Source organism: Squalius cephalus, assembly GCF_949319135.1.
Source record: "Squalius cephalus genome assembly, chromosome: 9".
Classification (NCBI taxonomy): domain Eukaryota; kingdom Metazoa; phylum Chordata; class Actinopteri; order Cypriniformes; family Leuciscidae; genus Squalius; species Squalius cephalus.
Genome location: NC_137130.1, coordinates 2,078,648 through 2,106,542, shown reverse-complemented (window position 1 = coordinate 2,106,542; position 27,895 = coordinate 2,078,648). Strand labels below are relative to the sequence as shown.

The following is a 27,895-nucleotide window of genomic DNA, read 5'->3' as shown; positions in this document are numbered from 1 at the left end:
AAAGTGATCAAGAACCATTTTGGGTTCTCCAAAGAACTTTAAAGTGATCAAGAACCATTTTGGGTTCTCCAAAGAACTGTTCAGTGATCAAGAACCATTTTGGGTTCCCCAAAGACCTTTAAAGTGATCAAGAACCATTTTGGGTTCTCCAAAGAACTGTTCAGTAATCAAGAAACATTTTGGGTTCTCCAAAGAACTTTAAAGTGATCAAGAACCATTTTGGGTTCTCCAAAGAACTGTTCAGTGATCAAGAACCATTTTGGGTTCTCCAAAGAACTTATAAAGTGATCAAGAACCATTTTGTCTTCATATAAAGAACATGTTAGATTCCATGGATATTAAAGGTTCTTCATGAAACCATCAATGCCAGTACAGAACTTCATACTCTATTTGAAAGCTGATGTGATTACAGGATAAAAGCCTCAAATATCACATCATCAGTCATGTGACACACACAGGTCATGTGCAGAATTAACAAACTCCTTGATCAGAAATGCCACAGAAATGAACACAAAAACACCTAATAATTGTCAAATGTCAAATCAATGCTGTAAAATTCACTCATTTTTTTGATCAAATTCTTGAATCCATACTTTTTTCCCCCCTTTAGAAACATTTTCCAGAGCCGCACAAAAGGGATCACACGACTCCTGATCCGGCGTTGTTAATGCTGTAGAGATTTGCAGAAGATTAACATGTTTCTCCAGATGAAGGTGTGTGACGTGTGCAAACTTTCAGAGTTTCGCCTCATTTTAACATCAGACCTCGTAAACTTCTACTTTGCATTATATAATGGGTTCGAATTAGTCATAAATGAGACTAGAGTTGAGGACTTTTCTGTCCACTAAAACAAGGTTTTTCAATATTTTAGATGCCAAATATGATCTTGACCCTGTTCTTAAATTTAAAATCATTTTTAAATCAAAAACTCTTTTTATAAACATCCAACTCATACACTGAAAAAATAATATTATAAATCTAAAATTAGTCTCTATTAAGTTGCATTATTATATTTTTTTTCTCACCATATAATCACCATAGTATTATTATTAGCTATTATTTGTTTATTTATTTTAATCTAATTTAATCTATTTAATGTAACTAATATTTCATTTTTCAATCACATGTTTATTATTTTAAAAAAAATAAAAAAATAATGAAACCCCTGCCTTAAGATGAATGTAAGAAAGGAAATGTTTTTAAAAGTCATTCTAGTTTTAAAGGATAGATTATAATTGCTTATTTGTGTCTCTTTAATAATTTTGTGTAAAGAGGTTACATAATTTCTCTATTATTTTAAACATAATATATATATATATATATATATATATATATATATATATATATATATATATATATATATATATATATATATATATATATATAATCATCTCCTATTTTATATTGAATCATATTTTATTATTATATATATATATATATATATATTTTTTTTTTTTATCACATCACATCAATGATCTAAGAGTCTCTTTATTATCTGACATTCACAGATATGTGTCTTGAGAACTTTAATTCAGAACCAACTTTATTTTAATGAATTGTAAGTAAGTTGAGCTGCAGGGCAAATCGTCACCACGCGGGGGCAGCAGAGCTCCTCTCCAACTTCCGGCTCTGAGTGACGTATGCGGAAGCTGTAAACACCATGTCCGTTTGTTTCAACTGTGAGCGGACTGCTGTTGTTATTTATGCTTCAGTCCGAACAATTCAGAAAGGTTAGTAAACATTTACGTGTCTAAATATGATTCCCTTCATCTGTGCCCATGAGTGTCACTCTCACCCGTGTAACCGGTCAATGATTCCGATATCAATAACTCATCAATAATCTACACATCAGCATCATCTCTCGCACTAACTGTGTGTCTGATCTCTATATTATTGCATAATCTGTCTAATCAGCGATTCATTAAAATAAGTGACTCTCTGTAGGGTTTAATGTAGTCATGTTATTATTTATATCCACCGTGTTTTACACCAATAAAACATAGTGACAACAATTATTATGGTAGTAAAATCATCATAAACTCTGAATCGCTGAGCTTGTGAATGTTCAGTTCCCACACGAGTCTTGTTGTAATATTAATAACTAGTACAGACTGAAATATCATCCAGTGTTAGTCCATGATCATCAATATCAGCTGCAATCCAAGGATAATAAACTCTATGTTCAAATGTTTTGTGAATTTTGTATATTTAATGGTATTTTATTATATTTGTGCATGAGATGTTCTGTCATAAAACCACAGACATGTAAACCCTTCAATATTCAGATATGTGTTATTTGAGTATTATTAATATATTATTGTTGTGTGTATTAGTATTTTTGAATTATTTTTATATTTTTCCATCTTAGTTTTAGTTCTTTTGTGTTTTGTCTTTTTTTAATATCTGTTTTTTTATTAATTTTTGTTGCGTTATTTTCCGTTTTAGCAATTTTAGTATTTTTACGTAAACTAAACTATCTGAAATATTTGCTGAAAGCTTTTTTTTTATTTCAGTTATTTACTTTATTTCAGTTAACTCTTTCTTTTTTAGTTAGAGAAGTTATTTTTAGTTTTAGTGAAAGCAAAATGTTACCCAGTCAACTAACAGAAATATTTACTGAATACTTCCTTATTTTATTTCAATTAACGTATTTAGTTTTAAGTTTTAGTAATTTTGTTTTGTCATTTTTATTAGTTTTTTTTATTTAGATTATTTATATTATTTTCAAAAATTAGAAATATTAACTAGTCAACTAACAGAAATATCTCTTCTATGGAAGTTGCTTATTTCATTTGTGTATTTTAATAATTTTAGTTTAAGTTAATCAAAGCTGATTAACTGATCAAAGATTAATGGTGCATCTTCAATAATATGGAGTTGTTTTATGACCAATTATTGAAATTGTACACTTGACCAGATATTTACTTAATTCACAAAACAATCTGAAAACTTTGTTCATGCAGTGACGTTCATTGGTGTTCGATTTCAGATGTAAAGAGCCTCTTCTGTTGAGGTTATGAACAGTTATTGACTGGCAATCTCATCTATGACTTACTTTTACTAGTATTACCTTATTAAATACAATATTACCCTGTAGTCAATAATTGTATCCCTTAAAACTCATCTTTGATCACCAAAATGACATATTTAAGTGTTGTTTCCTTGAAAAAAAATTCTTCATGCCTTAAAATATCTTGAATGTAACTCGACACCCTCGCCTCATTTAGTATGCGCGGTTCTATGAATATGCAAATGAGCCCCGCCTCCACTCACTCACTCACTCAGCTCAGAGATCCACTGGTTGACGATCACACGTTGATCTGATTGGTTACAAGGTAGTTTGTGACGTCAGAAACACCAGCGATTTCAAAGCGTGTTTTTGAGACTGTCTTTGGTTCACTGCAGTTTTAAGGAGGAAATACTCAGCAATGCTGTCGACTTATGAACTTACACATGCTTTGTCTTAAAGCAGATTAAAAACACCACATAGACACATAAACAACATTAAACGCTTGATTTTCACCACAGGGGGACTTTAAACATCTTTAAACTTTAAACATTTCTATAATATTTCTATAATATTTTCATTTTAAAGTGAACTACTCCTAAAGTGAAGATTGCCACACTGAAGACTGTCTCTTTTCTCTCTGAAGTGTTCATCTGAAGCGTCCATGATGACGTCTATAGTGAACGACACCGCCGAGGCCGTGGATCTGTGTCCGGAGTTCAACCTCTACCTGAAGCCCATCGCCAAGATGACCATCAGCGTGGCTCTCCCTCACCTCAAGATGCCGGGAAAGTCCATCTCCAACTGGGAAGTGATGGAGAGGCTGAAGTCTATGGCTCATCCGGACCAGTTTTCCTCACTCCGAATCTCCAAGAGCACCATGGACTTCATTCGCTTCGAAGGCGAAGTGGAGAACAGGAGCGTTGTGAAGCGAATCCTGACCAAACTCGAGGGAAAGAGCATCAAACTAAGCGGATTCACGGATGTCCTGAAGGTGCGCACGGCCGAGAACAAAACCTATTTCCCGACACGCCACGATTGGGATTCGTTTTTCCGGGACGCCAAGGACATGAACGAGACTGTCCCGGGAGAACGTCCCGATACCGTTCATCTCGAAGGGCTTCCTTGTAAATGGTTCGCCCAGAAGGACGGTTCTCCCGATAAGCCTTCGGAAGCGACGCTTACAACCGTTTTTGAGCGGTTCGGGAAGATCCGTAACGTCGACATTCCCATGCTGGATCCCTACCGGGAAGAGATGACCGGGAAGAACTTCAACACGTTCTCGTTCGGGGGACACTTGAACTTTGAGGGGTACGTTCAGTATCTGGATCACACGGGGTTCGTGAAAGCCATGGACTCTCTGAGAGGGATGAAGCTGATGCTGAAGGGGGATGATGGGAAAGCCGTGGCCTGCAGTATTAAGGTGAGTTTGGTTCTCTTCTAGATCCCATTCTTTCGTCTGTTTTCTACTTAAAGGGATATTTCACCGCTGGAAAGATGAATGTGTATTTAAATTGGGTCATTTATGTAGTAGAAATGTGACATTCGTGACGTTCGTCTGTTACAGGACAACTTAGTTTGAATAAAATTAATATTTGTGTAGTGTTCAATGTTGTTAACGATAGAGATACGCGGATGGGGGTATTAGTTCATCCGCAACCGCATCACAAAACTCATCATCATCCGCACCAACGTTTTTTGACCAGATTTCAAAGCCGCACCCGCCCGCCATCCGCTTGTTTTGTGGTCTATGGACGATGCAATGCTCTGCTGATGCGAGCCGCAAGAAAGCCCTTGTCTGTTCTAGAAAGGATGCAGCAAAGATATTTAATGCTGATGTATGAGGCATAGGCCTACGCTGAGTTTCATTCATTTACGATGAGATGCGCTCTAGTTCAACTTCACAATGCAATGCAAGTGAACGCGCCGCACCGGCGCCTCCATGTCACGGTTATATTGTATCCTATATTTGCTTTTTATTTATTAAATACATGCAATTGGTTGCTGAAACATTTATTAAAATTAAGATACAATTTGTACAAAACGAAATTCGCTTTAAAGAAAGGCTTTCTACAAAGCAAAACTTAATGAAGTGGTAAAAATCATGTCTGACGATTTTACAAAACAAAACTTCATTAAGTGGTAAAAACCATGTCTCCCGATTGCAAATGTTCATTGCTAATGTTTATTATTGCAAATGTTTTTCATTTGTTTAATAAATCTCATAATGATGGCACATCACTATATCATAGCTTTTATTTCTATCTCAAATGATTGGCGGTCGGTCAGGGGGTACTTGGCAAAGAATCAAATACAGTTGGAAACCACGTAGACCATTAATAACACAGACTGTTAACAATTGTTTTTAATTAGTATTTAAACATTCTCTATGATAAAAAATGTTTGTAAAAAATATTTTAATAACACGGTTTTGGCGGTTATATAGTTGTAATGACGGTGTTCAACTATAACTGTCAGTCTCACGGTTATATGCTAACCGTCACACCCCTACGTGAGCTCCCCCTATGGGCGGGTTGAAGACATGCGGAACGAGCTCCTCCTACTGGCTGGAGTCTCTCGCCTCTGGACACAAAAGCCTCTGATGACGATAAATGACGATATTTACGTCATCAGAGGTTTTTTTCCAGACACACAATACAGAAATCTCTCGTCTCAGGAGGACATGAGGGAGGGAAGCACGGTCACTCGAAAATACTGCCGGGTTTCTACTGATACAAAGCTTAATGCTAATCGGTGAAGTATCCCTTTAAACAACTTACACATTTTCTACTTCTATGGCAACACTTGTAATAAATAATCATGGAAAATTATGAAAATATCACAGAATCGCAATTTGGTATCCAAAACTTTAGGTATATGTATATTGAACTCCCGTTCAAAAGTTTTGGATCAGTAAGATTTTTAATGTTTTTGAAAGAAGTCTCTTCTGCTCACCAAGGCTGCATTTATTTGATTAAAAACAGTAATATTGTTAAATATTATGACAATTTAAATATATAGTAAAGTGTAATTTATTCCTGTGATCGAAGCTGAATGTTCAGCATCATTACTCCAGTCTTCAGTGTCACATGATCCTTCAGAAATCACTCTAATATGAGGATTTGATGCTCAAGAAACATTTATGATTATTATCAGTGTTGAAAACAGTTGTGTACAAATTTTTTTCCAGGATTCTATGATGAATATAAAGTTCAAAAGAACAGCATTTATCTAAAATAGAATCTTATGTAAAATTATACACTACCGTTCAAAAGTTTGGGCAGAATGGCACCAAACTTCTACAGTCGTACAAATAGCCTAGGTTCTGTACTCATAAAACGAGGCATTGGAAAGTTTGTAAGTACATCAGGAGTTTATTTAAATAACACTTGCCTGACGGCTAATGCTACCGCTAACCCGGCTGATGTCTCTAAATAAGCTCTAACTTTAATAATGTTCAACCAAGGGAATAAAGGCTTCTGGGGGGGGTTTGGCTCGAGGTCATGGTGCACAGGACCCTCGGTTGATTTTATTCCGAACCATCCCTTTAAACTAAACAAAAATGGGAAAGAAACTTGCTGTTTTTTTATATTTTATTTCAATTTCAGTCATTTATTTTAACTAAAATGTTTGTAGTTTTAGTTAACGATAATAACCCTGGTCTGTGAACGCAAAGCACAGAAGAAAAGCTCATAGAAATGTTTAGTTTATCAGCTCGACTCGAACACTCGAGCGGATTATGGTTTTTAATGAGTCGTGCGGCTCTTCAGGCGTATAATGTGAAGCGCTAGTACAAGAGGCTTGTGTTAATGAGTGTGTTCAGCAGAATAACACCGGCACTGTGACGGCCTTTAATTAAATGAAAGCCACGGCTGGACTGTATTATGATTTCAAGGATTATTCAGCAGAGCAAAGACACCCGAGCCGACGGAAAGTTGAATTAACGGAGCGCTGTTCATTAAAGCATGTTCGTTTGGTGAAACTCTGAAGTTACAGTGAGACAAATCATGTCAAGAACTCAGTTAATCCTTAAACCATCATGTAACATTAAACAAAAAAAAAAAACATGAATTATATTTTGCATAATGAAAATTAAGTCTATTTTTTTCAGGACTATTACCTTTTTATTTAATGCAATTAAACATTTTATTTGTAAACAAAATATACATAGAAATGATATTTCGGTAATACTTTACAATAAAGTTCATTAGTTAACATTAGTTAACTACATTAGTTAACATGAACTAATAATGAACTGCACTTATTAATACTTTTTTAAAATCTTGTTAACATTAGTTAATGCACTGTGAACTAACATGAACAGCTGTATTTTTATTAACTAACGTTAACAAAGATTAACAAATACAGTTACGAATATATTGCTCATGGTTAGTTCATGTTAGTTAATACATTAACTAGTGTTAACTAATGAACCTTATTGTAAAGTGTTACCGATATTTCTAATTTAAATGCTGTTAAAAAAAGTAAATGCTGTTGTAAAAAAAAGTGTTTGTACGTCATAGTAGTGTTTGTTGAACATGCTTATTTAAATATATATATATTGAAAAGGTGTTTAGACTGATGGAACCATTTGTTCATTCATATAGCAGTAAATATGAAGCTTTAAGATGTTTATTATAAGCATAACCTGAACATGCATCCTCTCAGGTGACCTTTGACACGACGAAACACCTGAGTGATTCCTCACTGAGGAAACGACAGCAAGAGCGACTGAAGCTCCAGGAGCTCGAGAAACAGCGAGAGGAGCAGAAACGCAGAGAGAAGGAGGAAGAGGAGCGGCGGAAGGAGGAAGAGAGGTATGACCTTTAGCTTATACTCATCTATCTATCTATCTATCTATCTATCTATCTATCCATCCATCCATCGTCTGTCAACTAGCATGGTATCTCAAGCCCGTAGGCAGGGGGGGTTCGGGTGGTTCGAATGAACCCCCCCTCACTGCCAAAGGTCCAGAATTGAAGTCGTTTTTTTTTTTTTTTTTTTTTCATGCGATTATTGCCATCATTGTTTTAATCAATGCTTGTGACAAATATTCTGGGTTGCTGTTTCAAATTAAAGGAGAACTCCGGTCAATTTTAACATTGAGCTCATTTTTTGTCAATTTGGAGTGCTGTCAGTACAGAGAACAACGACAAAAATCGGTGTTGCCTACACCGTGTTATCCTCTTTTTAAAATTTGCACCCTGTTGACTTCAATGGGGCAATATTTAAACCTGCTTTTAGCCTCTTAACATCCTTGATGTGTCATTACAAGTGCACAGGTCATGTGAGTGATTCCTTCGGAGTGAACGCGGGTGAATCTGACTGCAGTAGATGTGAAAGATATGGATAAAAATGGGAAAATGGGAAAAAAATGGGAAAAACCTAACTCTTATACTTTATCACCTAGCTTTATTTTACTTTATCACCTAACTCTATTATACTTTATCACCTAACTCTTATACTTTATCACCTAGCTTTATTTTACTTTATCACCTAACTCTATTATACTTTATCACCTAACTCTTATACTTTATCACCTAACTCTATTTTACTTTATCACCTAGCTTTATTTTACTTTATCACCTAACTCTATTATACTTTATCATCTAACTCTATTTTACTTTATCACCTAACTCTTATACTTTATCACCTAACTATTTTACTTCATCACCTAACTCTATTATACTTTATCGCCTAACTCTATTTCACTTTATCACCTAACTCTATCTTACTTTATCACCTAACTCTCTTACTTCATCATCTAACTCTATTTTACTTTATCACCTAACTCTATTTTACTTAATCACCTAACTCTATTTTACTTCATAACCTAACTCTATTATACTTTATCATCTAACTCTATTTTACTTCATCACCTAACTCTATCTTACTTTATCACCTAACTCTCTTACTTCATCACCTAGCTCTATTATACTTTATCACCTAACTCTATTTCACTTTATCACCTAACTCTATTTTACTTTATCACCTAACTATTTTACTTCATCACCTAACTCTATTTTACTTCATAACCTAACTCTATTATACTTTATCATCTAACTCTATTTTACTTCATAACCTAACTCTATTATACTTTATCATCAAACTATTTTACTTCATCACCTAACTCTATTATACTTTATCACCTAACTCTATTTTACTTTATCACCCAACTCTATTTTACTTCATCACCTAGCTCTATTATACTTTATAATCTAACTCTATTTTACTTCATCACCTAACTCTATTATACTTTATCACCTAACTCTATCTTACTTCATCACCTAACTCTATCTTACTTCATCACCTAACTCTATTATACTTTATCACCTAACTCTATCTTACTTCATCACCTAACTCTATTTTACTTTATCACCTAACTCTATTTTACTTTATCACCTAACTCTATTATACTTTATCACCTAACTCTATCTTACTTTATCACCTAACTCTATCTTACTTCATCACCTAACTCTATTATACTTTATCATCTAACTCTATTTTACTTTATCACCTAACTCTATTTTACTTAATCACCTAACTCTATTTTACTTCATAACCTAACTCTATTATACTTTATCATCTAACTCTATTTTACTTTATCATCTAACTCTATTTTACTTTATCATCTAACTCTATTTTACTTTATCACCTAACTCTATCTTACTTTATCACCTAACTATTTTACTTCATCACCTAACTCTATTTTACTTTATCACCTAACTCTATTTTACTTTATCACCTAACTCTATTATACTTTATCACCTAACTCTATTATACTTTATCACCTAACTCTATCTTACTTTATCACCTAACTCTATCTTACTTTATCACCTAACTCTATTTTACTTTATCACCTAACTCTATTATACTTTATCACCTAACTCTATCTTACTTTATCACCTAACTCTATCTTACTTCATCACCTAACTCTATTATACTTTATCATCTAACTCTATTTTACTTTATCACCTAACTCTATTTTACTTAAATCACCTAACTCTATCTTACTTCATCACCTAACTCTATTTTACTTTATCACCTAACTCTATTTTACTTTATCACCTAACTCTATTATACTTTATCACCTAACTCTATCTTACTTTATCACCTAACTCTATCTTACTTTATCACCTAACTCTATCTTACTTCATCACCTAACTCTATTATACTTTATCATCTAACTCTATTTTACTTCATCACCTAACTCTATTTCACCCTATCACCTAACTCTATTATACTTTATCACCTAACTCTATTATACTTTATCACCTAACTCTATTACGCAAGAATCTCCAGTAATCAGTGAGTGTGGATGGTGTTTCAGGAAACAGCGTGAGCAGGAGGAGCAGGAGAAGGAGAGAAAGAGGGAGGAGAAACTGCGTAAACGAGAGCAGAAGATCAAGGACAAAGAGGAGAAGAAGAACCAGAAGAAGATGAAGAAGCAGCAGGAAGAAGAACAGAAGAAGCTCCACCAGAAGATCGTGATGGAGGAGAGGAAACTCTTGCTGGCTCAGAGGAACCTGGAGTCCATCCGGCTCATCGCTGAGTTACTGAGCCGAGCAAAGGTACATCACATGACCTCGGGCAACACCCCATTCATGGCTTTTATAGGCTACATTTACATGCAGACAAATAATCCGTTAGTAATGGGATTGACGGCTCAATCGGAAAAGTAAACACCTTAATCGATCCGATTGAGCTCAGTCCGAATGAAATTTCGATCTGATTGAGAGCAGTGGTTTATTCCTTTTCTAATCGGATCGAGAGAACATGCAAACACTTGATCGGATTGAAAACCGAAACTGAAAGCACTGCTCATGTGCAATGACGTAGAAGTAGCGTAATGACGTATGACGCGCTGAACGAGCTGTTCCTCCTGATGAATAAAGTGTCATAAATGAGTGTCCCGTCATTCTATAATTCTCCTTTCACTGCATCTGTGAAGTGGAGCAGGACAACGTCCCACCAGTCCTGGTTTCAGACTCTCATCCACATACGGCAGGTTTTGGGCATTTGTTCTGCGTGATAAATATAAGCAGCGGCACAACGGTTCTTATGCTCATTGTCTCCAAATTATGTTTGGAATGGATAAATATTAAAGGATTAGTTCACTTTCAAAATAAAAATATCCTGATAATTTACTCTCCCCCATGTCATCCAAGATGTCCATGTCTTTCTTTCTTCAGTCGAAAAGAAATTAAGGTTTTTGAGGAAAACATTCCAGGATTTTTCTCCATATAATGGACTTCAATGGCAACCAACGGTTTGAAGGTTCAAATGCAGCTTCAAAGTCTCAACATGATCCCAGCCGAGGAATAAGAGTCTTATCTAGCGAGACGATCGGTAATGTTCTAATAAATGAATAAAAATTATATACTTTTTAACCACAAATGCTCATCTTGTACCATCTCTGAGATGCGCCACGCATCACCTCATCACGTTTCATAGCGCTTTAAAATGTCCTTTTTCTTGAACTTTGTAATTTTTTGTTAAAAGTGTATGTGTCATGATTTCAGTTTAGTCATGCTTTTTGATTTGATTTAATGAATCATTTAAAAGGACTCCAGAACAATTTAAATGGACAAAAAATAAATAAATTGGACAAAAATAAAACATTTCATAGGGCCCTAAAAATGTTATATTTCTTAAACTTTTAATAGCATGCTGTTAAATTGTATAAGTTTCATGATTTTAATTAAATAGATGTTCTTTTATGATTACTAAAATTTAATAAAAATAATTTTTTATTAAAAATTATAAAGGAAAAAACGAAATTTGGAACATAATCAAGCTTATTTTATAAAACCGGTTTGATTGAAGGGTGTGTGTGTGTTCTCAGAGCCTGAAGCAGCAGCAGCTGGAGCAGCAGAAGGTGGAGCAGGAGCGTCTCCATCAGCTGGAGGAGAGCAGGCGACAGCAGGAGGAGGAGCTGAGGCGCGTCGAGGCCGAGAAGAAGCGAGCGCTCGAGCTCCAGAGGAAAGAGCGTGAGCTGCGGGACCGGCTGCTGGGAAACCTGCTGAAGAAGAGCACCAACACCGATGAGAACGAGATCGAGAACACTCCCGTCATCGACCTGGACCTGCAGATCTGCCACGCGCAGGTGAACGGTGGCGAGATCAAGCCGGACAACCAGGACAGCAAACCAAAGAAACCGGAGAGCGTGGAGGAGCAAGCAGACGGAGAGAGACGTGAGCGGAGGAATCATACGCGGCGTCATGGGAGGCGGAGTCAGAGTCGTGGGAGGAGGAGTCAGAGTCGCGGGAGGCGGAGTCACAGCAGCGGGAAGCGAAGTCAGAGTCGTGGGAGGCGGAGTCATAGCAACGGGACGCGGAGTCAGAGCCGCGGCAGGCGGAGTCAGAGTCACGGGAGGCGGAGTCACAGTCCCGGGAAACGGAGTCACAGTCGTAACGGGCGGAAGAGCCGAACCACGAGACACCGGCGCCACCGGGCGAGGAAGGACAGTCACGGGCCGAGCAGCAGCAAGAGTCGCAGCAGCAACAGCAGGAGTCGCTCGTCCAGTCGAGGACGCCGTCGACACTCGCATCACCGATCCAGACGATACTGAGAGGAGATAAACCTGCTGTGTGAGGTGAAACACGTCCTGGACATTATTCAACACACAAATAGAAGGGAAAATAAGAAATTGTCTTTTGCATAAAGTAAAATGAGGCCTGCTTTTTAGGATCAGTTAGATTTTATTTTTCATTTTCTCAACAAATTATATTTTTCAGAACAAATATGAAGCCTGTTTATAGGATTATTAAGATTTAATTTTTTCTTTCTCCTAGCAAATTGCATTTTCCATAATCAAAATTAGGCCTGTTTTAGGATTTTTTTTTTTCTTCATAAAATACATGTAGTCTGTTCATCATTTTTATATATATATATATAAAAAAAAATTTTTTACATTTTTTTTTTTTCCCCAGCAAATTATATTTTTCATAATGAAAATTAGGCCTGTTTTAGGATTGTATTTTTATTTTTCCCATATTTTTTTTTTTTTTTTTCAATAAAAGTCTGTTTAGGATCATTAAGGTTTTATTTAATTTTTCATTATTTTCCCCTAACAAATTATATTTTTCATAATGAACATTATGCCTGTTTTAGGATTGTATTTTTTATTTTTATTTTTCCTAGAATTTGTTTTTTGAAGCATGAAGCCCATTTAGGATCATTAAGATTTAATTTTAATTTTTTATTATTATTTTTCCCCTAACAAGTTATATTTTTCTTAATGAAAATTATGCCTGTTTTAGGATTGTATTTCTTCCCCCTCATAAAATTATTTTCTCATAAAAATCATGAAACCTGTTTTAGGATCATTCAAATTTCTTTAAAAATAAAATAAAAATATTTCACAGCAAATTATATTTTTCGTAAAGAAAATAAGTTTTTGGACCAATAATATTATAACTAATACATTATTACTTTATATAAATTTTTATTTCAAAATAATGTCACCATGCAAAACAATCCCTAAATATTGTCTCTTATTAAAGGCCTCATTTTCTTTAAACAGAAAATTAATTTCCTCTTTTTTTCTTTCTCTTGATTTGGAGGTGAATGATGACCTGGACGTGTTCTTGACCGGTTTGTAAGAGTCACTGCTTGAATTAAACGCTACAGTATCATGACCGGTGTCTTGAACTTATCTGACTGTATTTTTCCCATTAGTATCACGTTTTCTTTTTTAAGTTTGCCTTACAAAGACTGAAGCTTTGATTGTTGTAGTCTGTGCCACAGATTTTCTCTTGGAGTGTTTCGTTCAGCGTTATTAAACTCCATAGACTACAATCCTTGGTTTATGACTTGAATTTTACTTTTTTGAAAGTGTTTATTATCTGTTCATTTCAAGCATCTCAATGCGGTTTTGTATACGACTCTCAATCATATGTAGAAGTTGGATTTATAGTGTTTTTTTTAATGGGGAATCCATTTTTGTTTTCCTCGGCACAAGCACAGTACTTGATTTAGGCTGAAAACGCACATGTAAAGTGGTTACGAAGACTGTTTTATGGCAGAAGCGCCACTGAAGGACATGTTTGTCACTCGTTTTAACTCCAGTTACCTTCCCGGCAGGTCTCAATAAAGCAGTGCTTTGGATTATAGCAAGTATCTTGATTCATTTTACATTGTTAAACTAAACATAACTGCATGCAAAACTGGCTTTCAATAAAACTTCGCTGCTTATGCAGTAGAAATGTGAAAACTTTTTTGAAATCGCTGCTACCTTACTAGAGAAAACAGAGAAAACAAGGCTGTTGTCTTTTGTCAAATAGGTATTATAACTTCAACACCCATAATGCACTGGGCTTGCCGTCCAAGGCCACTCCCATCAGTCTGCTATGGATGTGCTTAAGTCCCCTTGAAATCAAAATAGAGTTTTTTTGGCTTTTTTGGACAAAATTCACATTTAGACGATATAAGTGTTCAAAACTTAGTCTCTCACTTCACCAATATGGATCAATGATTTTGATGACATCATTCTGCATTTCAGCTTCTCATCAGGTTTCCTGTCCAATCAAATGCTCTCTAGAATATGAAGCTCCGCCCCCTACACTAAATAGACACTGAAGCTGCAACTGAAATCAGTCACTTGTTCACACTACTATTCTCTACATGTGCACTATATAGCGGATAGGGAATGATTCAGACAGTGTTAATATGTTTTCCATTTGGGCGAATGAAGTCTGGTTTATAAACTGAAGCTGTGATATAAACTAAACTATTGGCTATTTTTTTAAAAAAGGGGAGGAGCTTCTTCATATGCCCCGCCCTCTCTTCCTTTTTCAGTGATAATTACATCAACACACTGAATAATGCTGTGTTTAAAGGCACTTCAGTGGGACTTTAACAGTCAAATACCGCCTTGCTTTAGTAGGAAATACTTCTTAGAAAACTTTTAGTCATAATGGTGTCGACTAGTATTGTTCCCGGTGCAAACCGTTTGGCGGGATTGAGTTACTTTTGGTTTCCAGTGAAGGATCAGCTAAAGGCTGCAAAGAATCCACGGTTATGAACTGCGCGACAGTCAATATGTAAAACCTACTATTTGTAGTCAACACTAACGCATCCAGATCCACACAAGATCTGCGACGCCGTCCGGACCTGATAAATCACGATTCCAGTGCTAATATCCAGATACTTTTTGATGTTGTGTTTCAGAAACCCGTCTGTGTTCATTGTGATTGGGCCTGAGGACACAATCTTCAGGAGTTTAAAGGTGCATTGCGCAAGTCTCTGAGTTTTTGCAGAACTATGCCCCCTCTGGCGACAAGCGAAACTGCAACACTGCAACTGAACACGCATGACGTCACGCCCAGTCTCAAATTCCGACCCGAATCCCTCTTATTTATTTTACTGTACAGGATTATAGAGGCAATCGCAGTGATCAGAGAAGGGCTCATTCAGCCCATCAGGCAATTGTTTAAGCATGCATGGGTTAGAAAAACGGGTATTTTTAACATGAAATGTTGCGCAATGCACCTTTAAGAATGATGTGTGAGTAAATTATGTTTAGAGGTAATAAGTATTGTCAAGGGTTGTTCTCATTAAAATTTATGAAGATGGTCGTTTTCATAAAAGTTTGTTTTCTAGGTTTCTTTTAAAGAAGAACCGTCCGGTTGGTTTTCCTCTTTCTCAGGCCTTGTCCACACTAATATCTTTTTCTCTCCGTGTTGGTCTTCTGTCACACTAAGACGCCGTTTTTATTAATAAAAACAAAGCTTTTTGAAAACGCTCTCCAAAGTGGATAAATTTGAAAACGCTGTTTCCGCGTTATAATGTCGACTGTGAAACTGGAGGTATTTAAAGTTATTTGATATTAAGGTATTTGAGGTATGTAAGTTTAGTCATGTGACACATATTGCACCAATAGATGTTCATGTTTATAACGGTATTGTGTCTGTTATGTGCGGTTCACTTTCACACAGTTGCTAAAACTCTGTTACTTTGCACACTCTTCATATCACAGTCCTGCAAACATGACTGAATATTCACTCGCATTTGCTGTCCTGCAGTAGCCTGGAAATCCAGTCTGAAAGATTAATGGTCTGGCATCGACTAATGAAAATTGGCCAGCTCGAGGGGCGGCACCAAGCATGAAAATCTCACTGCACACAATTGGTTAACACTACGACCAATCACAACACCCCATACGCTCAGCTACCAGCGGAGCTAACTGGTAGCTTAGACTCTTGCCGTATCCGGTCGGCAAAACAGCAAAAACGCCCTTCTTGCAAAGGAAGGATTCGAGCGCCGTCTTCTGTTCCTCTTTTAGAGAAAAAGCCAAGTCTAACTCGTTCATTGTAGCGGCCAAAGCCATTTCAAACAACTGGTGTTCATCCATAGCCATCTTGCAATGTTTACTAATGACTTGGACGTCACAGCGCTGTCGTCATCTCGCCTCTGGCCCGCCTATATCAGATAACCCGCTGTGATTGGTGCAGCTCGGATACAAGGGCATATTTAACGAGCATCATTACTCGACACCAGAGTAACTCGGTGAGCAAATTGAGCACCAATTGAGCATGTTGAATAGAGATGAGAAATCACTCTGATTGGCTATTTATCTTAACGAACGAGTCTGTGCACAAGATCAAAGTGGGCTTTTACATCTTCTTAACCTGGTCATTCCAATCCCAGACAGCAACATAGTGTCGGCCCACATCCGGTGTTGTGCCGAATTTCGACCCCCGCCAAATTATTACCCCCCCTAGTATTGATAGGTTTAGGATTAGTTGTGGGGGAGGGGTTAGGATTAGGCAATCAGGTACTGACTTCAACGAGGGGGGTAATAATTTGGCAGGGGGTCGAAATTAGGCACAACACCGGATGTGGGCCGACACTATGTTGCTGTCTGGGATTGGAATGACCAGGTTAAGATAACGTATTCCAATCCCAGACAGCAACATAGTGTCGGCCCACATCTGGGAAGCGTTCAATCCGCATGTACCGGATGTGGGCCGGATCTGGGCCGACACTATGTTGCTGTCTGGGGTGGCAAAACATTTCATAACAACATGATCCACCTGGAATGAAGAAAGTGAGCAACATGACTGATATTAAAAATGGAAAGCAAGCACTGCTTTCTTTAGTTAAAAAAAAAAAAAAAAAAAAAAAGGTTAGTAGCTCTGGGTGCTGTTTAATAACAGCTTAATGAAAACTTGACCGTGAACACAGTTGAGTGTAACATTCACAGTGCAGCACAGCTAGAGAACCAGATTACTTACATAAAGTATTCCTGCAGGGGGCGCCCGATATTATAAATGTAAGAAAACATGGAGAGACTCTTGAACTTCAGAGTGAAAAACTTTATTGGTAAAGACAAGCAAATACACATGGACAGCAGAAGTAAAGTGAAATCTGTGGCTTGGTTTGAGAGCAGATGTAGAACAGATGTAGTAAATGATTGGTGTAGTCATTCATCAAGTGTTATGTTAAAAGTTAGTTATAGCTAGTTAAGTTTCCACTAGTAAAATTATTTAAGTTGAGATTATATGACAGTTTTAAGTTAAAGGTTTTAATTAGCTTACTCAAATATTTGAAGTTGAGATCAATTAAAATGTATGAGTACAAAATAAAAATCTGACTGTTCTGTTTACTTAAACTTTAAATTTCTTAACTTAAAAAGTGAGGCAACTGATTTAAATTTTGCCAGCTTATTCTGGTTTACGGTGTAAAGTTTATTTATAAAAATGTAAAGCCTTTTGAATTGGATTTTTAAAAATATAATTGCTGAGAGAGAGATCGCAAGCTAAACAATCATCAGTATTTATGACAGAAACACTAGAAGAACAAAAAACACAATTGAAGAACCTTTAAGTTCAGCGTTCTACTTTAGATGCCACAAATAAGTAAATCTCACAAGCTATATATAAAAAAATCAGTTTGTGAGAAATGACACCATTAGGTTTCTGATGTGTGAATATGTGCTTGATCTCGTTCAGCTCTTCTGGATCTGATGTCATAAACCAGAAGAATGACAGTAGCCACGCCCACCAGAGCAGAGAGGACCAATCGGATCACAGCTTCAGTAGGACCACAACAGTGGACAGAGTCTGAGGAATAAAAGCATCAAACTGAGATCAGATCAGTTAATAAACGCTAATATCAGCGCTGACATCAGCTAATATCAGCCGTACCTGAACATGTGTGACAGAGTTGAGTGATGTTGAGATGTTGAGTCTGGTTGCTGATGGGATTAGGATGAGATCCTGATGGTGATGATGAACATGATGATGAAGAACAGTCTCTGCTGATGACAGGAACAGGCAGACGAGCTGGAAAACATGAGAGAAAAAGACAAGTAAGAACAAATCAAATCAACAATCTTTTTTATTTTATTTTGGTTGAGTAAGTCTTTATACAATCTATCATCTCAAACTATAAAATGATTCAACAATTAATATGTAAATAGATCGTAAAAAAAAAAAAAAAAACAAAAAAAAAAAAAACAATGTTTGATGGATAGGACAAATGATCTCTACTCACCAGAGACAGAAACTCTGAATGCTTTTGATGAGAAACTGTATTGAAACAACTGTAGTTTATAAACTCCAGCATGTTCAGTTGTGATGTCTGTGATGGTCAGAGATCCAGTTTCTTTGTTCAGCTTCAGTCTGTCTCTGAATCTCCCATCAAGAACATCATCATATAGACCGATTCTGTCATCATGTTTATTGGTTCCAGCTATTAAAATATTTTCATTTCCAAACATCCACAGAATCCGACTATCACCTTTAATTTCAGTGAGATCAGAGTTTAGAGTGACTGATTCTCCCTCCTTCACTGACACTGACGTCACTGATCCTGATACCAAAAACACACACAAACAGGGTTTGTCAGATTACTGTGAAATCACTTCACAATGTTTTATTACATTAAATAGTTTAAAATGTCAGTTTGAAATGAATGATATAATAAAACCACAAAAGAAACATGCATGAATTAATAAAAATTTTGTCATTAAAAACAAGTTAAACTATTTTTTTTAACCTCACCTAAGATACAGACACTGAACTTTCTCTTTCTCTCGCTGTTGATCTGTAGTGAATAATATCCATTATGTTCAGTTGTGATGTTTGTGATGGTCAGAGATCCAGATCGTATGTTCAGCTTCAGTCTGTCTCTGAATCTCCCATCAAGAACATCATCATATACAGCGATTCTGTCGGCCCGCTTATTGATTTCAGCTATTAAAATGTCTTCATAATATCCAAACCTCCACTGAATCACATCATCATCCTTTATTTCAGTAAGATCAGTGTTTAGAGTGAATGATTCTCCCTCCTTCACTAACACTGACATCCATCCTGTAAAACCCAAAACACACAGATCAAACACAAACCGATTTTGTCAGATTAATACTGTGAAATCACTTTGTTTTACTAAATTAAATGGTTTAAATTTTCATTTTGAAATGAACAACATAAACAAAAAAACGACAAAAGAAACAAAATCATGTATGAATTAATAAAAATTGTGTCATTAAAAACAAGTGAAACAATTTTTTTAACCTCACCTAAAATACAGACACTGAACTTTCTCTTTCTCTCGCTGTTGATCTGTAGAGAATAAGATCCAATCTGTTCAGGTCTGATGTTTATGATGGTCAGAGATGCAGTTTGATTGTTCAGCTTCAGTCTGTCTCTGAATCTCCCATCAAGAACATCATCATATACAGCGATTCTGTCGTCCCGTTTATTGATTTCAGCTATTAAAGTGTCTTCATAATATTCAAACCTCCACTGAATCACATCATCATCCTTTATTTCAGTAAGATCAGTGTTTAGAGTGAATGATTCTCCCTCCTTCACTGACACTCTTTTCACTTCATCACCAAACACACCTGAAGAACAGAGTTTTTTCACAGATTAAAGCATTAAAATCACTCAATGTTGGTTTGATGAAGCTTCACTGAAATACTTCTAATCATTATGTGAAGTGAATAATATTCTGCAGCAGTACAAAGAAAAAAAGATGACAGATGAAAAGAGAAATAGGCTATATTTATACATGGAACAATAATAAAAAGGCACTTTAGGGGCTTTTGCACCAGAGGAACCTTTTCATAGTTCCTAGAACTATTGGCGGAAGTTCCCGTTTTTTGGCACGTTCGCACCGCAGGAACTAGGAACGGTTTTAGTTCTAGGAACTCCTTTTGGAGGAACTACTTTACTCCTACTTCAGAGTCGGTCTAAACCAGCACTATAGGAACTACCAGTGATGTTAGTGTTCGCTGATTGGCCGAACGCACGCAAAAACACTAGAACCCGCCATTTTTAAAAAGGTTGTGTAAACCGTAAACACACAGATTATAGCCTATTTACTCCACAAACTAACTCCACAAACGTGGAAAACAGTGATAGATGGACCTCTAAACCTTTAGGCTGAGGAGAAAATCCAATGCATCTTTGAGGGACCAAGAGAAATATGATCATGTATTTCTGCTCAGCGACACTGGACATCAACCACACAGCAAACGCTAATAACTTTTCATTACTGTCTACTTTCTATGTATAGCAGTTCTAACGTATTTAGACAGGACTGTCAGACAGATCGTAAATAATGAACACGGAGAATGCGAGCGCTGCCGTTCTCAGCAATGTCAAAATAAAAGTCACAACAACAAGTGTGTCTTACGTCACTTCAGAGTTCCTACTGGCGGTGCGAATGCAACAGGAAAACGTTCCTATGGGAACCATTAGTTCTCGGTGAAACACCCTGATGGCTCGTTCCTATAACTATCCGGTGGGAAAGCCCCTTTTTACTTCAATGTTGTTACAAGTTCTAAGTTGAATTTACTGTTGCTGTAGTTCTTTTCCTATGGTATGAGGCTGAGGACGCCGATATAAGGGAGGGGGTTTTACGAAATGAGGACGTTTGAGTCTTCGCTCATTGCATTCATCCCTTATTAGGTCAGTGATGGGGAAAATTTTATTTATTTTTCTTCTGCTGATCCTCTGAGTCTTATGTTTTAATTAAGTGTGTGCCAAATGATTGGACTATTTCGTTTGGATTTTACGTGCATGGAACTGTTTAAACCTGTGGATTATATATAAACTTTCTATGGAGGTTACTTGTTAGTACTCACTATGACATTTACTATATTGGTATCAAAAGCTTAATGGATGGTATCCCACATTTTTATTGTGTTTTTCTTCAAACTGAAAAACAAAATGATTCAAATTATGTTGAGTTAAAGCTGTGTGTAGGCTACTTGGTGGAGTTTTGTATATGTATATGTACATATTTGTGCCCCTGCTAGTAAATTTATTGAATTTATACAAATTCTTTAGTTGATACTTCCTCATAATATTTCTAAACGCCAGCTGACCCTGCCGAGACCAGGAGTGAGTCTCTCACAGAACCTGATTATAGTTCAGATGCATTTACTGTGTCTTAATTAGCAGTCTTTATCTGCAGTCTTTATCTGCAGTCTTTATCTGTAGTCTATATCTGTAGTCTTTATCTGTAGTCTTAATAAGCAGTCTTTATCTGCAGTCTTTATTTGCAGTCTTCATCTGCAGTCTTTATAAGCAGTCTTTATCTGCAGTCTTTATAAGCAGTCTTTATCTGTAGTCTTAATAAGCAGTCTTTATCTGCAGTCTTCATCTGCAGTCTTTATAAGCAGTCTTTATCTGTAGTCTTTATCTGTAGTCTTTATCTGCAGTCTTTATAAGCAGTCTTTATCTGTAGTCTTAATAAGCAGTCTTTATCTGCAGTCTTCATCTGCAGTCTTTATAAGCAGTCTTTATCTGCAGTCTTTATCTGCAGTCTTTATCTGTAGTCTTAATAAGCAGTCTTTATCTGCAGTTTTATAAGCAGTCTTTTTGCAGTCTTCATCTGTAGTCTTTATAAGCAGTCTTTATCTGTAGTCTTTATAAGCAGTCTTTATAAGCAGTCTTTATCTGCAGTCTTTATCTGCAGTCTTTATCTGCAGTCTTTATAAGCAGTCTTTATCTGCAGTCTTTATAAGCAGTCTTTCTCTGCAGTCTTTATAAGCAGTCTTTATCTGTAGTCTTTATAAGCAGTCTTTATCTGCAGTCTTTATAAGCAGTCTTTATCTGCAGTCTTTATAAGCAGTCTTTATCTGCAGTCTTTATCTGTAGTCTTTATAAGCAGTCTTTATAAGCAGTCTTTATCTGCAGTCTTTATAAGCAGTCTTTATCTGCAGTCTTTATAAGCAGTCTTTATCTGCAGTCTTCATCTGCAGTCTTCATCTGTAGTCTTCATCTGTAGTCTTTATAAGCAGTCTTTATCTGCAGTCTTTATAAGCAGTCTTTATCTGCAGTCTTTATAAGCAGTCTTTATAAGCAGTCTTTATAAGCAGTCTTTATCTGTAGTCTTTATAAGCAGTCTTTATAAGTAGTCTTTATCTGCAGTCTTTATAAGCAGTCTTTATCTGCAGTCTTCATCTGTAGTCTTAATAAGCAGTCTTTATCTGCAGTCTTTATCTGCAGTCTTCATCTGTAGTCTTTATAAGCAGTCTTTATCTGCAGTTTTATAAGCAGTCTTTATCTGCAGTCTTCATCTGTAGTCTTAATAAGCAGTCTTTATCTGCAGTCTTTATCTGCAGTCTTCATCTGTAGTCTTTATAAGCAGTCTTTATCTGTAGTCTTTATAAGCAGTCTTTATCTGCAGTCTTTATCTGCAGTCTTTATAAGCAGTCTTTATCTGCAGTCTTTATCTGTAGTCTTTATAAGCAGTCTTTATAAGCAGTCTTTATCTGCAGTCTTTATAAGCAGTCTTTATCTGCAGTCTTTATAAGCAGTCTTTATCTGCAGTCTTCATCTGTAGTCTTTATAAGCAGTCTTTATCTGCAGTTTTATAAGCAGTCTTTATCTGCAGTCTTCATCTGTAGTCTTAATAAGCAGTCTTTATCTGCAGTCTTTATAAGCAGTCTTTATCTGCAGTCTTTATAAGCAGTCTTTATCTGCAGTCTTTATAAGCAGTCTTTATCTGCAGTCTTCATCTGTAGTCTTTATAAGCAGTCTTTATCTGTAGTCTTTATAAGCAGTCTTTATCTGCAGTCTTTATAAGCAGTCTTTATCTGCAGTCTTCATCTGCAGTCTTTATAAGCAGTCTTTATCTGCAGTCTTTATCTGCAGTCTTTATCTGCAGTCTTTATCTGCAGTCTTTATCTGCAGTCTTCATCTGCAGTCTTTATAAGCAGTCTTTATCTGCAGTCTTTATAAGCAGTCTTTATCTGCAGTCTTTATAAGCAGTCTTTATCTGTAGTCTTAATAAGCAGTCTTTATCTGCAGTCTTCATCTGCAGTCTTTATCTGCAGTCTTTATCTGCAGTCTTTATAAGCAGTCTTTATCTGCAGTCTTTATCTGTAGTCTTAATAAGCAGTCTTTATCTGCAGTTTTATAAGCAGTCTTTATCTGCAGTCTTCATCTGTAGTCTTTATAAGCAGTCTTTATCTGCAGTCTTTATCTGCAGTCTTTATAAGCAGTCTTTATCTGCAGTCTTTATAAGCAGTCTTTATCTGTAGTCTTTATAAGCAGTCTTTATCTGCAGTCTTTATAAGCAGTCTTTATCTGCAGTCTTTATAAGCAGTCTTTATCTGCAGTCTTTATCTGTAGTCTTTATAAGCAGTCTTTATAAGCAGTCTTTATCTGCAGTCTTTATAAGCAGTCTTTATCTGCAGTCTTTATAAGCAGTCTTTATCTGCAGTCTTAATAAGCAGTCTTTATCTGCAGTCTTAATAAGCAGTCTTTATCTGCAGTCTTTATAAGCAGTCTTTATCTGCAGTCTTCATCTGTAGTCTTCATCTGTAGTCTTTATAAGCAGTCTTCATCTGTAGTCTTCATCTGTAGTCTTTATAAGCAGTCTTTATCTGCAGTTCCCTTTCGTAGTCACTCCCGAGTTACGTCGGATGACGACGAATGGGGTTTCGCTTAGAAAGCCTCTCACCTTCGAGTATATAAAACGAGCCAATGGCCATGAAATGCCATGGGTCTGCGGAATTTGCATAGCGTATCTCCGCCCCACGCCGGGGGTATATAAGGAAGTACGCCGGCAAAATGCAGATATGTTTCTTCGCTGAGGAGCCAAGACTGAACTCAGGCGTTCCAGCGGTACAGCGGAAGTGGCAGGGAGACGTAACGTCTCCGTTCCCTACTCAGGGAACGAGGGTTACATACGTAACCGTAGACATTTTATAAGCAGTCTTTATCTGCAGTCTTCATCTGTAGTCTTCATCTGTAGTCTTAATAAGCAGTCTTTATCTGCAGTCTTCATCTGTAGTCTTTATAAGCAGTCTTTATCTGCAGTCTTTATAAGCAGTCTTAATAAGCAGTCTTTATCTGCAGTCTTCATCTGTAGTCTTCATCTGTAGTCTTAATAAGCAGTCTTTATCTGCAGTCTTCATCTGTAGTCTTTATAAGCAGTCTTTATCTGCAGTCTTTATCTGCAGTCTTCATCTGTAGTCTTTATAAGCAGTCTTTATCTGCAGTCTTAATAAGCAGTCTTTATCTGCAGTCTTCATCTGCAGTCTTAATAAGCAGTCTTTATCTGCAGTCTTCATCTGTAGTCTTTATCTGTAGTCTTTATAAGCAGTCTTTATCTGCAGTCTTCATCTGCAGTCTTAATAAGCAGTCTTTATCTGCAGTCTTCATCTGTAGTCTTCATCTGTAGTCTTAATAAGCAGTCTTTATCTGCAGTCTTCATCTGTAGTCTTTATAAGCAGTCTTTATCTGCAGTCTTAATAAGCAGTCTTTATCTGCAGTCTTCATCTGTAGTCTTAATAAGCAGTCTTTATCTGTAGTCTTTATAAGCAGTCTTTATCTGTAGTCTTTATAAGCAGTCTTTATCTGTAGTCTTTATAAGCAGTCTTTATAAGCAGTCTTTATCTGTATTTTGAGCTGGAGGCTGATGAGACTAGAGATGTTGAAGAAGTGCTTTACTATCACCTCCTCCACTCCTGAAGATCATGACATCTCTGGTTTTGGCCAATAGAGTTAAATATCTGGAAACTAGAACAAGTGAGGTAGAAGGAAATCTGAGTGCAAATTTTGATTAGTTTGAAATCCAGGTGCTGGATAATTTGAGCACTAATCAAAATCATTCAGTTCTTTAGAAATTCAAGTCAAGGATTATGAAATGTCTTTTAAACAATGAGAGGAAGCAATAATTACAGAGGTTAAGAATGAATGAAGACGAATAAAACAGATCTTAGAGGAGAGCATTCAAGATCTGGGCCGGGCAGTTATGGATTGTCTTAAGATTTTACTTCTACGCCTGCCAGACATTCAACTCCACTTCCAAAAATTCACTCTCACTCCATTTAGTTCAAAGCCCCCATAACACTTGATCATCCAACGGTTAAGCACTGAGGGGCGCTTTAAATATCAATGGGAAAGTGCCCTTTCCGGAAGTGTCCGCAGAACGCCACAATTGCGATTTCTACTCTCAATGGCCCTCATTTATCAAAAGTGCGTACACCAAATTTCCAGCGTACACCTGGCGTACACCCAAAACCACGGTGACTTTAAGATTTATCAATATGGACGTTGGCGTACGGCACGCTCAAATCCTACGTCAGCTCAGGAGGTGGTGTACGCACGTTTTGAATGCGGGAATGCGCAGAAAAACAATTCCTAACACCACAAAACGCACTGACAAACTAAAAGATATGATATATTATGACCCACTGTAAAAAAACAACAACATAGTAGCCTAATTATAAACTTCAGTGTTTATTTTTGTGCAACATGGACTTCAATGTTTAATTTGTGTGATTTTACCAAAGCATTTGATTTGTAGGCATATGTATTCCGTAAGTTGCGAGCCTGTGCGCTTTACCTGACGTTTCAAGCCTTGTTTATACTTTCGCCTGGCTCCGCAGCGTGAGTCTCCGCAGACTGCGCGCGCACCTCCCCAAACGGACGAGGCGTTTATACTCGACGCGCTCGCCGTTGTACTATTCTTTGAAACGATGGTTAGGCCAGGGTTAGGCCCGGCAGATGTGCACGGACTGGGTTTAGTAATGAAAGGCTTTCAATGACCAAAAAAATAATTCAGACTGACAAAATAATAAAAATGACATTCTTCTTCTTTTAAATAATAATAATAATAATAATACAAATAATAATAATAACGACATTCTTCTTCTAAATTACAATAAGCGTCATTAATAATAAAAATCTAGAAATCAATTTTGTTTCTTTCCACTTCCCTGATTTCTCTTTCTCTTTCTCATCCAAGTTTCTCTTCTTTGCCGTCTTCCGTGTGTCCATGGCATAAAATGAGGGCATGGGGGGAGCGGAGACTTGAATATATAGGGGCGTGTTATTCTAATGACGCTCGTTTTCAGCCGCGGCATTTATCAAGGGCAGGTATTGCGTACACCTGGATTTCAAAGGTACGCACAGCTTCATAAATCAGGCGATGAGAGGAGTGTAAGCATAATCTTACGCCAATATATACGCCCATTTCTACGCAAGAATGATAAATGAGGGCCAATGAGAGTAAGACTGAGGAAATTATGTTTGGAGGTCGAGTTTCTGGCAACATACAGTACATAATTTGCTGGGTAACCTGGCATCATGTGTCAAGCTTGTTAAAAACGTGGATGATGTGTTTGATTCTGCTTTGACTGTGTATAAGCAAGTAAATGCAGTTGTGAAATCAAGTTTGTTTTTTGCTTTTTGTTTTTTTTCAGTGAAGACTCCTTGCTAAGGTGAAGGGTTTTTTAACGTTTTAGAGAGAGTTATCTCGACTAGACTACTGCAACTCAATGTATACATGTATTAGCCAATCCTATATTTTATTCGCAGACAAACATCCAATACGCAACTGATAGACTTCTGACTGTTATTTTACTGCAAAATACTTCAAGCAGGAAAAGTTTGTTAATTGTGCTGCAATTACCGAAGTCCAAACCGAAATCAAACCAAACAAAAGACGACGTACAACGAGTGAGAACTTGTAGCTTTACTCTGTTGAGGAAACCGTAGGACAACATGAACACAATGACGAGACTTCATCTTCTTTATTTCAGCACAGTTGATGCTGTGAGTGGAGAAATGTCTGAACGGTTTGGAGACTAACAATAAACTCATGCAAGCTCTCACAGCCCTGGACTCTGACGAGTGTTTTCTGGACAAAACCAAACTAAAACCACTGTTGGACCTGACAGCTCTTTGATAGCGAATACGCTGTTAATACCACTTGATAAAACTTGCTTTTGAGAAAGAAATGCACAAATGAGTGGAAAGAACTGCAGAAGTTCGATTCAGTGAAATATTGATGCCTTCAACTCTACCGACTGTAAGTTTGACTTATTTTTTTATTATATATGGATATACCTGTATGCACCTGGTGTGGTTCTTCTCTGTGTCTGTAGTGGATTGTAATGTTAATCCACTCTGACTAATTTAACCAGTCATTTATTACATGGTACCAGAAGAGAAAGAACTGAAGCCATAAAAACATATTTAAAACTCACCATCCAGACGCCAGAAACACAGACAGAAGAAAACAATCCAAAACATCTTCAGCGCTTTCAGTCCACAAATATGAAAAGACAAACTCTTCAAAACTGCTTCAGTGATAAAATGACAGATGAGCTGATGTGAAGCTGCTCTGTAGTAAAATGAAGTGAAACTCCACCAACATCTAAAATAACTGCACATCTTTAAGTGTTACATTACATGTTGGGGGATTTTCTTGCAAAATCATTGTATATAAATAAGTGGTAACACTTTAGAATACTGTTCCTTCATTAATGAATAACTACACAGGAACAAATAAGTAATGCATTAGTAACACTCTAGTAACTACTATTAACTAACAAGAAACTCTGATTAACGAATTACTAAGTAATAGCGCTCAGTCGGATGTGGTAGTTCACTATTAGCTAATCAATAACTA

At 36.6% G+C, this 27,895-nt stretch overlaps 2 protein-coding genes across 2 annotated transcripts in view; one reads left to right on the top strand and one right to left on the bottom strand.

The window, feature by feature from the left end:
* Positions 1 to 1,604: 1,604 nt before the first annotated feature.
* On the top strand, positions 1,605 to 12,833 carry akap17a (A kinase (PRKA) anchor protein 17A). Its single transcript, XM_079881841.1, has 5 exons — positions 1,605 to 1,730; positions 3,654 to 4,430; positions 7,676 to 7,824; positions 10,338 to 10,578; positions 11,853 to 12,833. The coding sequence occupies exons 1-5, from the start codon at positions 1,704 to 1,706 to the stop codon at positions 12,576 to 12,578; spliced, it is 1,920 nt and encodes a 639-aa protein (XP_079737967.1). The 5' UTR covers positions 1,605 to 1,703; the 3' UTR covers positions 12,579 to 12,833.
* A 5,087-nt stretch (positions 12,834 to 17,920) lies between these two features.
* LOC307164734 (uncharacterized protein) overlaps positions 17,921 to 27,895 on the bottom strand; it is a gene marked incomplete at its 3' end in the record, with an annotated part of 182,775 nt that continues 172,800 nt past the window's right edge. The window contains exons 4-5 of the mRNA XM_079881794.1: positions 18,157 to 18,294; positions 17,921 to 18,072 (exon numbers count right to left, since the gene is read on the bottom strand). Of these exons, the coding sequence (XP_079737920.1) occupies positions 17,921 to 18,072; positions 18,157 to 18,294 (290 nt within the window). The remainder of the gene's footprint in view (positions 18,073 to 18,156; positions 18,295 to 27,895) is intronic.

Bases quoted from the DNA above. Each gene is read 5' to 3' on its own strand.
- akap17a (XM_079881841.1), top strand. From the start codon at position 1,704: ATGCTTCAGTCCGAACAATTCAGAAAG. The intron at 4,431-7,675 runs GTGAGTTTGGTT...GCATCCTCTCAG, and splicing joins CCGTGGCCTGCAGTATTAAG to GTGACCTTTGACACGACGAA. The intron at 10,579-11,852 runs GTACATCACATG...GTGTGTTCTCAG, and splicing joins AGTTACTGAGCCGAGCAAAG to AGCCTGAAGCAGCAGCAGCT.